The sequence below is a fragment of the Heloderma suspectum genome, chromosome 2 (genome assembly GCF_057233095.1).
Source record: "Heloderma suspectum isolate Gila_16-S chromosome 2, 16-S_ref, whole genome shotgun sequence".
NCBI lineage: Eukaryota > Metazoa > Chordata > Lepidosauria > Squamata > Helodermatidae > Heloderma > Heloderma suspectum.
In genome coordinates this window covers 134,491,401-134,504,569 of record NC_139459.1, presented here as the reverse complement: position 1 = coordinate 134,504,569, position 13,169 = coordinate 134,491,401, and the positions used below count along the sequence as shown (strand labels likewise).

At 44.4% G+C, this 13,169-nt stretch overlaps 1 protein-coding gene across 4 annotated transcripts in view; it reads left to right on the top strand.

The window, feature by feature from the left end:
* The window catches only part of GAK (cyclin G associated kinase), a 93,450-nt gene that overhangs the window by 70,201 nt on the left and 10,080 nt on the right, over positions 1-13,169 (top strand). For 2 of the 4 annotated variants that reach the window (XM_084834835.1, XM_084834834.1), the window contains 2 exons: positions 281-769; positions 3,437-3,601. In XM_084834835.1, the coding sequence (XP_084690961.1) occupies positions 281-769; positions 3,437-3,601 (654 nt within the window). The remainder of the gene's footprint in view (positions 1-280; positions 770-3,436; positions 3,602-13,169) is intronic. The other 2 variants (XM_084834837.1, XM_084834836.1) reach the window with 1 other exon arrangement.

Sequence of the window (13,169 nt, the reverse complement as noted above, 5' to 3'; positions counted from 1 at the left end):
CAGGGCCCAGCAACTGGAGACTCCTAAGTCATATCCGGCCACCTCCCCATGTATGGTTGCCAACCTAGAGGAAAAAGAGGGCTATGGAGGGAGTGGAGTCTGTGGCACAAGGCTTTGGCAGCAGGCCAGTTTGAGTAATGGGGGTTGGACTCTTTGCCGTCTATCCCTTACTCCATTGTCAGAATGACCCTTGAAGACAATGAGTTGCTGACCGGTAGAATAGTGCGATTTAAAATTAATGAGTCGCAAGAATGTATCGGTGTTCTCTTTCCCTTTACAGAAGGCAAAAATTCTGAAATTGCACCCGAGGGCCACTTTTCGAAAGATAGTCCAGGGCTAACTGAGGAAAGGGACGACAGTGACCTTTCCGACGAAGAATTTGCTGCATTTCCCAGTGACACAAGACCAGCTGAGGAAAGAGAGAAACAGACCCTGGAAAAGGAAGAGGGCAAACAGCTTTTTGAAGCTGACTTTGAATCTTCCACTGCTCAGCCAGAAGATTCTCCTGTGGAAGACAGCGTTGACTTGCTTGGACTGGATTCGGAAGCTCCACCGGAACTGCTCCAGCCTCCTTCGGAGATGAAGAGTTCTTCGAGCAACGCAGACTTGCTGAACCACCTTTTCGTGGCTGGTGCACCCGAGAGCTCAGAAGACTCGACCGCAGACCTTCTGGGCGGAGGAGCAGACTTCTTCTTTGGTGGCCAGCCTCAGCCCTCAGCGAATCCCCAGGCTAGCGCTCCCTCAACGGTAGCTGCCCCTTCTTCTGCAGGTATGTAACTGGACTTCCCTTCCGTTGGAACTCTGCTCTAACAAAAAGAGTGAAAAGGCTGTTTTTATTTTTAAAGGGCATGTTTCAGCCTTTGTGGTTTCAGCAAAATAGAAAATGTGTTGTGGTAGCGGGGGGTTGTGTGTGTGTGAGAAAATGGATATGGTCAGTGAGCTGTGACATCTACTTGGCTAAGCTTATCAGGAGCTTCATGGATTCTGGGTCCCTGTTCCCCTGACTTACAGACAAGGTGAGAGCTGTAAAGTCTCATGACCTCTCCTCAGATTAGCACCTAATTTTAAAGAGATGCATGAATTTAATAACCAACAGTAACAATGGGTCAGTTTCTGATTCTAGCATACTCACCTTCAAAAAGAGAAATGACTTATTTGGCAGTGCCCTGTGCAGTGCTGTTTTTGGCAGGCTGATGTAGTTCTCATTTTCCGGAAATTGGGTTTAATGCAGTGACAGTGGGAGGGACTCTTGGGCTCACACTTGCCTTTCTCCCCATCCCCTTTCTGTGTGTGTGGAAGGCAGTGTTCAGGCTTTTCTCTCTGTGCTAGAGCTTTCTGACTCCATGATCTGTCCCTTCATGGAAAGGGGCAGGGGCAGATTAAAGCATTGGGGTGATCTCATGTGCCAATGAAATGTAATGCCATCTGTTTCAACTGTTGCTTTCTCTGCACAGTCATGAGCATGGGGGCAGGGGAGGGAGCATGTGAGCCCCAAAAGTCCTCTGGTTTCTCCATAGAAGGCTTAAACTTGTCTAAACTTGTCTAAAGTTGTTTTGCCTCAGAATTTCTCTAAACCACGCTTCCCCAACCAGGTCCTTTCCCAGTGTGCTGGACTACTCTCATCATCCCCATCCAGCATAGCCATTGGCCATGCTGTCTGGGGTTGATGAGAAATGTAGTCCAACATATCTGGAGGGCACCAAGTTGGGGAAGGCTGCTCTAAGCTAACTGTAGTCCAACATGATTACAAAATTGGGATGTACTCTTTGCTAGGAAGTCTCCAATGGAGTATGGTGATTAATTTGGATCTCATCAATCTGTCTGGAGGCCCCCCCCGGCCTGGGTGGGAAACCCAGCTGACTACAGTGGGGTATTTCAGGAAAATGCCAGCAGCCTGGTAGCCCTACTCAGCTGGTCTGTTTTCTGGATTCTGAATGATTCATTGTAACTGCACTGAGAATCTGGCTAGAAGTTGTGCACTGGGAGAAACCAGGAAAATTGGATTTTCAAGTTCAAAGTGGTGGTCTTGAAGTGGAACTAATACAAAATGTATTCAGTTGTAGAGACTGTGTATGTTTTCTACGCATAAGCAAGATGCATCATTATGCCTTCTAATGGCTAGAAATGCAGTTTAACATTTGGATATTTCATGAACTGATGGAGTCTGTGGAAGGCGAGAGTAGTATGTTTTTTGTTCAACATGCTTCTCCAGTCCCATATGAGGACAAAAAGATGCATTGGGAAAATATATTATTCTGGTGCTTGTTTAATATATCTTGATGTCTTATGAAAGCAACAGTGCTGTGATTGTTTTGAATGCTTACAGATGCCAGATTGTATGCGGAGCCTCAGCTGATTCTGAAAACTTGCTTGTTCATTATTAGACTCTCCTGATGTATGATGAAAACTGAGGGTGGGGTGGGGGGGTTATCTGGGCTAAATATCCGCTTGCAATGGCAATAAAGGGGTGTATGTGTGTGTTCCTGAAATGTGCACCTTCCCTTCTGCAATTTTGTTCCCAGCAGGGTGTACCATTTCTTAGCTCCTAGGAGTGAGAATGTTGGGACATGTAGCTGTCACAAGGTAGAGTGTCAGCCAGCCTCTCTGCTGGCCATTGCACGCCACTCCCTGCTGAGTATAAATACTCTCCCCTGAGCGGCTCCAATTAGATGCTGCTTGACAATGGTCAGTGAAAGACCTTCTGGCTGGAAACTGCTTTTCTGCATCCTTCTACTTCTTCTATTGGCCTTCTCCCCATCCTTCTGAACACCCCTCCCCCCCGGCAGTGCCTTCTATTCAGACTGGTACAGTACAGCTTTTATGTTATTCCTAGGGCAACTGCTTTCCTTTGGTTACTTTTTGCAAGGAGAACCTGTTGGCTTCCTTGCTGCTTGGCTCCTGTGCAGTAATCTCTGCTGGTAACTTGATTTTCCTTGGTCGAATGATTAATAGGTCTGGCATGGTTGACTGGCATTTTAGGGGTTACAGGTTTGTCCTTGTAGGGAGCTGGGGGGCTTGGCTTAGGCTGAATGTACACATTAATTTCTGAGGAATTATCCGAGAAGATCATTGTTTTCTCTGTTGATGAGCAGAAATCCTTGTGTTAGGTAAGATCATCTATCTAAGCCAGGCTTAAACAACTTGACACCCTCCTAATGGGTTGGCCTACAACTCCCATGCTGGCTGTGGGCTATGCTGGCTGGGGGATTATGGGAGTTGTAGTCCAACCCATCAGGAGGGCGCCAGGTTGATCTAAGCCCTCACATCAGGGAGAATGGCAGAGTGCTTTCTAGTGTGCTAGAAAGAAGGCATCCTACAGTGCCTGTGACATTACGTAATGCCAGCCACACTCACAAGAGCCAAATCCCGTTTTTGTCTGTGACTTATTTCTGGAAGCATCTCAAGTAAAACCAACCGTGTTGCTTTTTGTCTTCAGCTGACCCATTTGACCCGTTCACAGTCAACCCCGACAATCCAACTCTTACTGGCCCTGATCTCTTTGGCGACTTCCTTAGTCCAAATGAACCACCTGTATCTGGTATGTTTCCCTCTGCACACAGTGCGCCACCTCCTTCCTCTAGCACAGACTTCCTTAATTTAGGTAAGTGCATGTTTGACATGGTTTCCTTCCTCCCCCATTCCCCCCATCACATGGCCCGTCGAGTGGCATGCTCCACTCAGATTAGTCAAGGTGGATTAGTGTCTAACAGATCCGCTTGACAGTGTTGCTATTCTAACAAGCTTTGTGTCACAGATGCATGCTTATCATTTCTGCCGTAACGTGGCTAACATTTTGCAAATGTAGCGGCTTTTATCTTCAGAGTTCCTTTTTGTGAGAAGGGGGTTGAGTTGGGAACACAGGACACTGCATTTCACAATGACCCCCCCCCCCCGATGTAATACCTTTAAAGCAGAGATTGCCAACTTCTGTGGCCTTGGGGGGCATGCCGTCCGCAGTGATCTGGGAGCCAAAAGTCTATTTTGCCATACGGAGGACTGCCTGCTTCACAGCTGGTCAGGCCATATAAGAAGCTGGTGTTATCTAAACACAAGAGCCTGCACAGTTACAGAGTGTATGTGCTCAGACATTACATCCAAAACCAAAACATAAGAAGAGCCATACTGGATCAGAGCAAGGCTTCATCCAGTCCAGCATTCTGTCCATGTAGTGGCCAACCAGCTGCCCATGGGAAACACACAAGCAGGATATAAGCGCAACAGCACCCTCCTGCCCATGTTGCTCAACAACTGGTGTACATAGGCATACTGCTTATGATACTGGAAGTGGCATATGGCCATCAGGACAAGTAACCATTGATAGCTGCCTCTTCCATGAATTTATCCAATCCCCTTTTAAAGCCCTCCAAGGTGTTGGCCATCACTGCATCTTGTGGAAACGAATTCTGTAGTGTAACTATGTGCGGTGTGCAGTGGTACTTCCTTTTATCCGTCCTGAATCTCCCACCATTCAGCTTCATGGATAACCCCACTGGGTTCTAGTATTATGGGAGAGGGAGAAAAACATTTCCCTGTCCACATTCTTCACACCATGCATAATTTTGTACACCTCTATCATGTCTCCCCTTACTCGCCTCTTTTCTAAGCTAAACAGTCCCAGATGTTGTAACCTTTCCTCAGAGGGGAACTGCTCCAGCCCCTTGCTAATTTTAGTTACCAGTTTCTGAGATGTAATATTAAAAATGTAGAGTGTTTCTGTTCCTTACAACTTGGATCCATTTTTCTTTAAGAGTGGAACTGTGGGCAACTGTATACTACGCTTGGATTAACATCTTTGTTGGGCCACTTGTGGGGGCAGGCAGATCAAATTGCGTCAGGGGTGCATCGGTCCCACCGGACCCTGTTTGGCCATTCCTGCCTTTGACTGTCTTGTAGTAGTATGAAATTGGCACTTAGCGATGACAGTTCCTCTCAGCCTGTAGGATGATAGAATCATTTTGGCTTATTTATTTTTAACACTCTCTGTACAGATGGCTGTCATCCTTACACACTTGTATGTAGCATTGTATTTAGTAACAACATCTTATATAGCCTGATACTTAAATATTACGTATACTTTAACTAGGAGCTAATCTCATTAGTTATTTTCTTCTGTACAGTGCAGGTAGCCTGCTGCCAGCTTGTTCAGTTTCAAATAAAGCAAGCTAGCTAGACAAGCTTGTAATAATAATAGATTACAAGTGGGGCCTGCAACAAAAAGTTGCAGGGTGGAGTGTTCCTATTCATGGCTGGCTGGAACCCTGCCCTTTTCCAGGATATTCCATTCCCCTTGATTTTCCATCTCCCCACCACCACCACCACTGCCAACTCAGTTAGCATTTCGTGGCCATTGGGTCTGCTCAGTCCTCACTGGCTGTGCTTGGCATGTTTTTTCTTAAGGGTTTTTTTTTTGTACGTCTGCAAACTTTGGAGTTCCCTCAAGCCTGCTGTTACCTCCCACTTGTGCATGCCATGATCCCAGTTTGCCTGCATATGGATGAACACTTGGAGAATTGACATAATTTATATGATGTCTTTTAGTTTAGAAATCCAATACTTGAGCCCTAGTTATACAAATGATTAATTGTGCTCTTTGGGAAGTGGCTCACTTAAATTTGAAAAATATCAGGAAAGTGGAGATATAGAAATGGGAAGTTCCATTTTAGACTTCTGAAACCCTAAAGGCAAAACACAAAAATGAATAACTTTATGTTCTAATACAAAAACATAAATTGGCTGTAGACACATGCTTGTTTATACCCCATTTTAAATTCCTCTGACAGTCACCTTTTCATTTCAGTCTAAAACAGAGGTGGGCAACTTGTGGCCCTCCAGATGTTTTGGCCTACATCTCCCATCAGCCCTAGCCAGCATAGCCAATGGTGAAGGATCATGGGAGTTGTAGGGTAAAACATCTGGGAGGCCACAGGTTGCTAAAAGAAAAGTAAGCGTGGAAGGATTGAGTGCAGACATCTGTGGTGATTATGATATGTATCCTTACTTTGATCAAATTGGCAGGAACTCGATGAATGTAATGCACTCTCCATAGTTCCGATTAAGTGCCCCTCCTGCACATGGAAGTAATGTCATTTAATTCTCTGACAGGGATGTGCTATGTTGTTGTTTCTTGCTCATTCAAAAAGAATGGAGAAGACCATGCATGTTGGAGCCACTGGGCCATATTTGCAATTGCTTTTTAATGTGTGCATTCATCTATTCTCCCTGGACCAAACTACTTACACTTTTCCCCTTTGCCTTCCTGGGTGATTAGACTCCTCTTGTATGTGGGGCCAATTTCTCTGTGCTGGAACCCAACATCTGAACCACCCGAGCATAGAAAATCTCTTGCTGAATAGGCACATGTGTGGGTATTAACAGAATGTGTAAAATAGACCTGATCGCTTAATAACTCTGAATGGCTAGAGGAAGTATGCACACGTTCGTTGTTGCAGGCTTCTCCCCTGATTAACCCTATAAATAGCTGTTTGTGGAATCACGAAAAGATCTCCCTTGCCGTCTTAATGGCACAAAAATACATCCGCTCCGCACCTTAGGTAAAGATGCAGAGAGTCTTTCTAAAATTATCACATGTGGTCTGTGGGTGAGATCTAGTGGGCTTGCTGTGAAACAGTGATGGGCAGTGACCTCTTGGCCTTGGGGGATTTTTGCACTGGGGATCTCATGATGGAGAAATGTTGTTGGCTAAAGGGGTCATGCGTCCACCTTTTCCAGCTGTCCCATCTGTATGTACAACGGTATGTATTGCTAAAAACAATACTTTTGGGTGTGGCACTGATTGCCTTCTGTATAGTCGTTATACACTTCAGTAAGTGATACTTCACAAAAAGATGGATTTCTGCAGGAGAAAAAAAATCCTTTCCTTTATGGAATGTGAAGAATTACTTTATGGAATGTCCATGCTGAGCTTTTACGTTCCTGTGTTGGTATAGACCACCCTTCCCCAACTTGGTGTCCTCTAGGTTTGTTGGACTACAACCCCATCACCCCCAGCCAGCTGGCTGGGGATGATGGGAGTTGTAATCTGTACATTTGGGGAGAGACAGGTTAGGGAAGGCTGACGTAGACACTGCTCTGTCCCTACGTGGCTGTGTTGGTCATTTTAAACACCCAAAACTATTGAGAAGAAAACACATTTTAAAAACTTGTGCTGGTGTGTCCTCTGGAAAACGGGGTGATCTTCATATTCAGAATACCCCACATTCCTGTTGGGTTCACCTTCATATCTTATGAGAGAATTTGCAATACGTTTTGGCTCTTGCTTACTGGCACAGGAATATTAAGCTTGCTAGATTAAATTGAAAAAGCTACCCAGGGTCAGAAAGCCACAGGACATTCGTGTCTTGAATGCAAATCAATAAGATTGAAAGTCAATGTGGTCTAGTAGCTTGTGTGTTGGATTGAGATATGGGAAACAGATTCAGATCCTTACTCAACCATGAAGCTTACTGGGTGACTTTGGGCAAGTCTCTCAGTCTTTCTTCACAGGATGTTAGGGCATAATGAGAGCCAGTGTGAACTTGTCTGCCCAGCAATGGAAGAAGCTGCAATAGAAATATCAGATGTGTCTGACTACATGTGTGGTTTTTGCCTTGCATCATGCATAACTTTATGAGGCCTTAGCCTTCATCATTAATAAGCCTCAGTACTAGTTTCATCCTGTGCATACCTTGATGTCAAATATGCTATTGGTTTTGAGCAGAGGGGGGCAGGGAGGGTTGTCCTTAAAGGACAGTCTTACAAAGACATCCACTAAAGTTATTAGCCTCCAATTTCTTTTTAAACTAGGCTGCTTTTCCACACATAACATTTCACCTGAAAGGCAACAAAGTAATGCTTTATGAAACTTCCCTGCTTGGTAACCCTAGGGGTGATGGTTACTTGCCACTGTGGCCAGGTTATGATTATTCAGAAGCCTGTTAGGGGAAGCTAGGGGAATCCCATTGGAACTCTGCCATAGGTGCTGGAACAAAAACTTCTTAGCTTATTTTGAGTTTGTGACAGGAGGGCATCAGCTTCAGTGGGATATTTAAAGAGTGGGACCAAAGACCACAGTTGGTTTAGGAACACCAGTACCTTGTGAACTCTTGGGTCAAGGTTGAAACCGTTGTTGAACAGAGAGAAGAGGAATCAGGAGAAACAGGACATGATGACAAAAACACAGCAAATCTCCATGGTTAAGAAATGGAGGCTGCACCTGAGATTATAGGTGTTCAGAGCACAGCAAGCCAATGTATGCCATTTATGACAGTGGAGCTACTACAAAAGAAAGGTGTGGTTGCACCATTACATGTGACTTGTGTGTTCAAAAAGAGGAAAAAATTCACTAAACAGAATCTTAGTGTGAACAGCCTTGGGAGAGAGCAGGGAAAACATGAAAGATTTCTTCAGAATCTGTATTTCCTCAGGGCAATGCTGGTGATTACAGTAAAGCTACAGTATTGCATGTTTGGGGCAGAAGTGATTCCCCCGAAATAGTCTGGCTCTGGTCATGTCAACTGAAGGAGGGACAGGGCTGTCAACTATTGCTAGGCATCCAAGAAAGAAAACGGAAGGAACCATTTTCCGTTCTGCTCTCTGTGAAAGTGCAGCTCCTGCTGAATAATGGAAAATACTCACACTGCAGGTATTGTTGGTTGGCCAGGGATACCAGCAGTGATACCGTAAAGCAAAATGCTCAACAAGCAAATGAGAGTGCACAAATACGAACGCACTATGCGGCCCTTGTCATGGTAGCCAAGCCTGTTGTACGAAATAGCTATCATGGAGCTAAAGTTGTGGTGTTGTTCTGAAAACTCACTGAAATTGAAATCTCAGAACAGCGCTACGAATTTCACTTAATGACCGCTATTTATTACAATATAAATATATTCTGTGGTCAGCTATGCAGTTTTAGTGATAGGAATTAAACATTTGCAATATTAGGTCATTTTAAGTGTTCAGTAGTTCTTTTTACATTAAAGTGTACAATTCAAACTGTTGGCATATATTTTTCTATTCAGTAGAATCTATTGGGTTGTGTGTAAAGTGAATGCTCCACACACCCTTTAGCGTCCATGTATCTGGTAAACTAATCTTAGGTTCCTTGTGAGTGTTTACAAAGTCTACATTGTCATACCGTACCCAGTTACATGTTTATGAAAGTCTGTTGGAAAAATGGTCATACTTTATCCCAGGGGTGGACAACTTGTGGCCCTCTAGATGTTTTGACCTTCAACTTCCGATCAGCCTTAGCCAATGGTGAGGGAAATGTTCCCAGTATTAACATCTGAAATGACTATTGTGTGTGTTTAAGGCTATAAGCAATAATGTGGTTGCTGTTTATTTTTCCTTGTTTTGAAATGTTACTGTTTGCTAAAAGGCCAATGATCCCTTTGGACAATGCATGAAATCATTCAGAGGAATTCACATCCTTTGACATCCTTTGGAGTCTTATGTGTATTGCCTGGGCAATGTACAACATTATCTGCATATGCTGCTAGCATATGCTCATTCTCAGATGTGTTGGGCTGTATGCATACTGAATGGGCCATGTACAAAATTCTGCTTACACACATCCCACATTCAGCTGTTATTAACACAGAGCCATACATATTTATAGATGCCTTATAATGAGCCAGACCCTCACTCTAGATGCAGGCTGGGGATGATGGCAGTTGCAGAGCAGCACATCCGGAGGCATGTTGCACTACAACTCTCATCATCCTTTGCCAGCATTGGGGAAGGCTGGTCTACATCATAGCCTGGGAGTAGCTTTCCAAGGCCTCACATGGAGTTTTTCCCTATCCCTGCATCCTAAGTTCCTGTTCAGAGGGAATTGGACTTGTAGCATGAAGCATGGGCTTTTACCATTGAGCTAAGCCCCCCACCCCTTTTAATTTTAACTCTCTTGTCTCTAAGACTGGGAAGCTGGCTTTACCTATTTTTTTATTCCAATGGCTGTTCAAATGGAAGAGGGTAGGCTTTCCAGACTGGTGGGCATCCGGCAGCTCCTGTTGCACTTGGGAAAGTGGTCAAGAGAGGTGGAGAAATCTTTGGTTTAGTGATATTCTCAGTGCGGAATGCTCTAGAAAGGCTGGCCACCAAGCCTGTGGCCCTGCAGAACAAATGTATGGGGTCAGACGATAGTGAGTGCAAACAGGCAAGCCTTAAATTGAACCATTGTGCTTTTTCTAGATAGTGGTGACTGATCATGAAGAGCTGGGGTGTGTGGAAGCAGGTATTAGACAGGCTTAAATCTTATGTCATGCTAAACCTGTATCTCAATTCTTAGGAAATCCTGGTTGTCATCTTTAATTAGAGAATTAAAAGATCTTCTGTGTGCAAGCCTGTCTTAAAGCTTTGCAGGATGTTCATTAGCACAGAAGCAACTGGGAAATCTACCGTTCAAGCTAATAGTATAAAGCAGGGGTTGGCAACGCAGCACCCCCCAAAACCTTCCAGGGTTCCCACGAGGCCCCTTGTGCTGTGCTGCCCTCCACTCACCTCTGCTGGCCCTTCATCTCCTGATTGGCACGCTTTTCCCTATCTCTGTTCAAAACAATAGAGCGATATGGATTCTCACTTTTCTTGCCCTCCCCTCTCAGCCATTTTTTGGCAGGGGACTTTTGTCCCCACCTCTGTTCAGAGGGGGTGGGGGTGGGGGACAGGTAAAGTGAGAATCCAGAGTGGAGGGGCATTTCCAACACTTCACCCCCACTGCCCCCCCCAACACGGCAATTAGTGATGGTGCCCAGGACACTTTTTCAAAATGTCAAATATGCCCACGGGCCCGAAAGGGTTGCCTTTATGCACATACCCACTTTACCAATGAACAGCGGTTGTGTTGCTCAAACCACTCATAGATCCTCTACATAAGATTTGTAAAACATCTGGGTTATTCCAGTTTTTGGTGTATTTTATTAAATGTTTTATCATGAACTGGAGCTACGTGTTAGATTCTTGGGTTCTGTAAAGGTTTAATTTTCAGGCCTAATATGTTAAGAATGTAATAGCTTTTTAAACAGGATGGCACAGTGGCATAATATGAAATGCCCACCTTTTCCCATGGAGCAGTTCCTGCTACACCTGGTTACACTACTGTGGCAGTCCTAGAAATTTTCTACTTCCTCTCCTAGGTGTGGCACAGACCTCTCTGCCTACCCGTTTTTTCAATTTCTTATTCAGGTCAAATAACTGGGACTCTCTTGCTCCCAGCCATGGCTCTTCCTTCATACCTTTTGTCCCCTAACTTAAGCTTTCCACCTGCAGCTCACTTGAAGTTAGATGCGCCCCATTGTGAGTTTCAGACCATCTCCTCACTGGTTCTGTCCACTTTGGCAGAGTTCAGGGCCTCCATCTGTAGGGTAGGAAGAAGAGGTTCAGCAAGTGTGGCTTCTCCTTGTAGCACCACCCAGGCAGGAGCTGTTCCTGCTGAATCTCTCTCAGCCATCCAAGGCAGAGAAATTCTGTCAGACCAGGCCTGCCAACCTTATTTTTCCCAGTGTGTTGAGTGGGACAGGAACAGCATGACTAACTCTAATGTCTTTGTGGTTATCTGCTGCTACCACGGTCGCTTTAGTCAAACATTGCTTTAGGCCTCTCTGTAGCCTTCCATCCTAAGCACAGTCTCTTCATGGTGGTCTTGAAATTCCTTATCGAAAACTGTGGTTATTTGGGTTTTAACACGTGTTGGTTGTCCAGATAGAACTTTAAGCTGGTCACACAGAGTGGTGAGGTATATGGACAGCTACATTAGTGTTCTATTCAGGGATGGACAAAACACTCTCATTCTTTGTAATGTTAAGAGATTTGTGCAGGAAGGGGGACTTTGGTAGTTATGGGGCTTAGATCCATAGCCCCCTAGGTCATGATGTAAGGCTTCTGTACCAAGTGAGTATATAGATATCATGTGGTTGGATGACCTTGTCACACTTATTCATGAAACTCCTAAATAGGCATGCCTACCAAATGTTTAGTAAATCGTTTTAGAACTGAGACACACTGAGTGTGTATGGGCTCATTCTATCTTGAATGCAGTTACAGACTTCACTGTGTTTTTTAATTACTAGAAAAATGCAATGAGCCATTTGCTCATTTGATCATAAATGTTAGCACAGATTTTTTCTTCCAAATGACATTGCTAATTAGTGTGCCAATAAAATGGATCCTCTACAGGTAAGCCCACTTAATCTTTTTTTAAGCAAGAGGGGTTGAATACGTGGATGATCTAGTCTATTTGCTGGTGGTTACCAATCATCATATCCTATAGTGCAGCCTGCGTAGTACCAGATTTTGAAGAACAGCCATGTGAAACCGTCTGGTGGCATGCAACTGTCAGTCAGAATGCCGGGTTAGGCTGACATTTTTACAGTTAGGGTCTATCTCGTGAAATGATAGCCAACTCTATTGCTCCTGGAAGTGTACAAGCAGGGTATGAAGACATATCCTTGTCTGCCCCAGCAGCTGGTGTTTAGTGATATACTTCTCAGAATATGATATCATGGCTAAATAGCTATTGATAGACAAATCGTGAGGGAGAAATCTAATTTTTCTGAAGTCCTCTAAGCTAATGGCAGTTCCTGTACCTTGCAGTAAAGAGCTCCATAAGTTAGTGGTGTGTTATGTGAAGAAGTACTTCTTTTGTCTGCCCCAAAGCTACTGCCAATCAGTTTGGGTGACCTCCCTAAGCTATTGTTTATACAAGAAGGCCCAACATTTCTCTTCACACCATTCAGAATGTTATTAAACTCTGTCATGTCTCGTGCAGTTCATCCTTCTTACTATTGATAAGCTTATATTTAGAACCAAAACATGCTGTAGAAATACAAAGGTATTTAGGTGATTTGTAAGATGGCGATATCCCACCATTGTTCGGTGTGTTGAAAGGGGACAATGGTATTAGAAGTAAAAGGAATGCTCCCTGTCAGCTTGAGACATTCTCAAGTGCTGGATCTTACATTTTGGCACAGTGTAAAAAAAACCCCCTCTTTGGTATTAAGCCTTCAATTTGCCTGCTGCAGCAATTTCCCCAAGGTGGAGCACAAGACCTATTTTAATAGGGTGCTGCCTCCTGCTACAGCCGAGAAATGTATTAAGTGTCTTGGAGGATGGCACCTGCATTCACTTTAGGTTTGTGAATCCTGGGCCCTTCTAGGGTGTGGGTGCACTTTCTG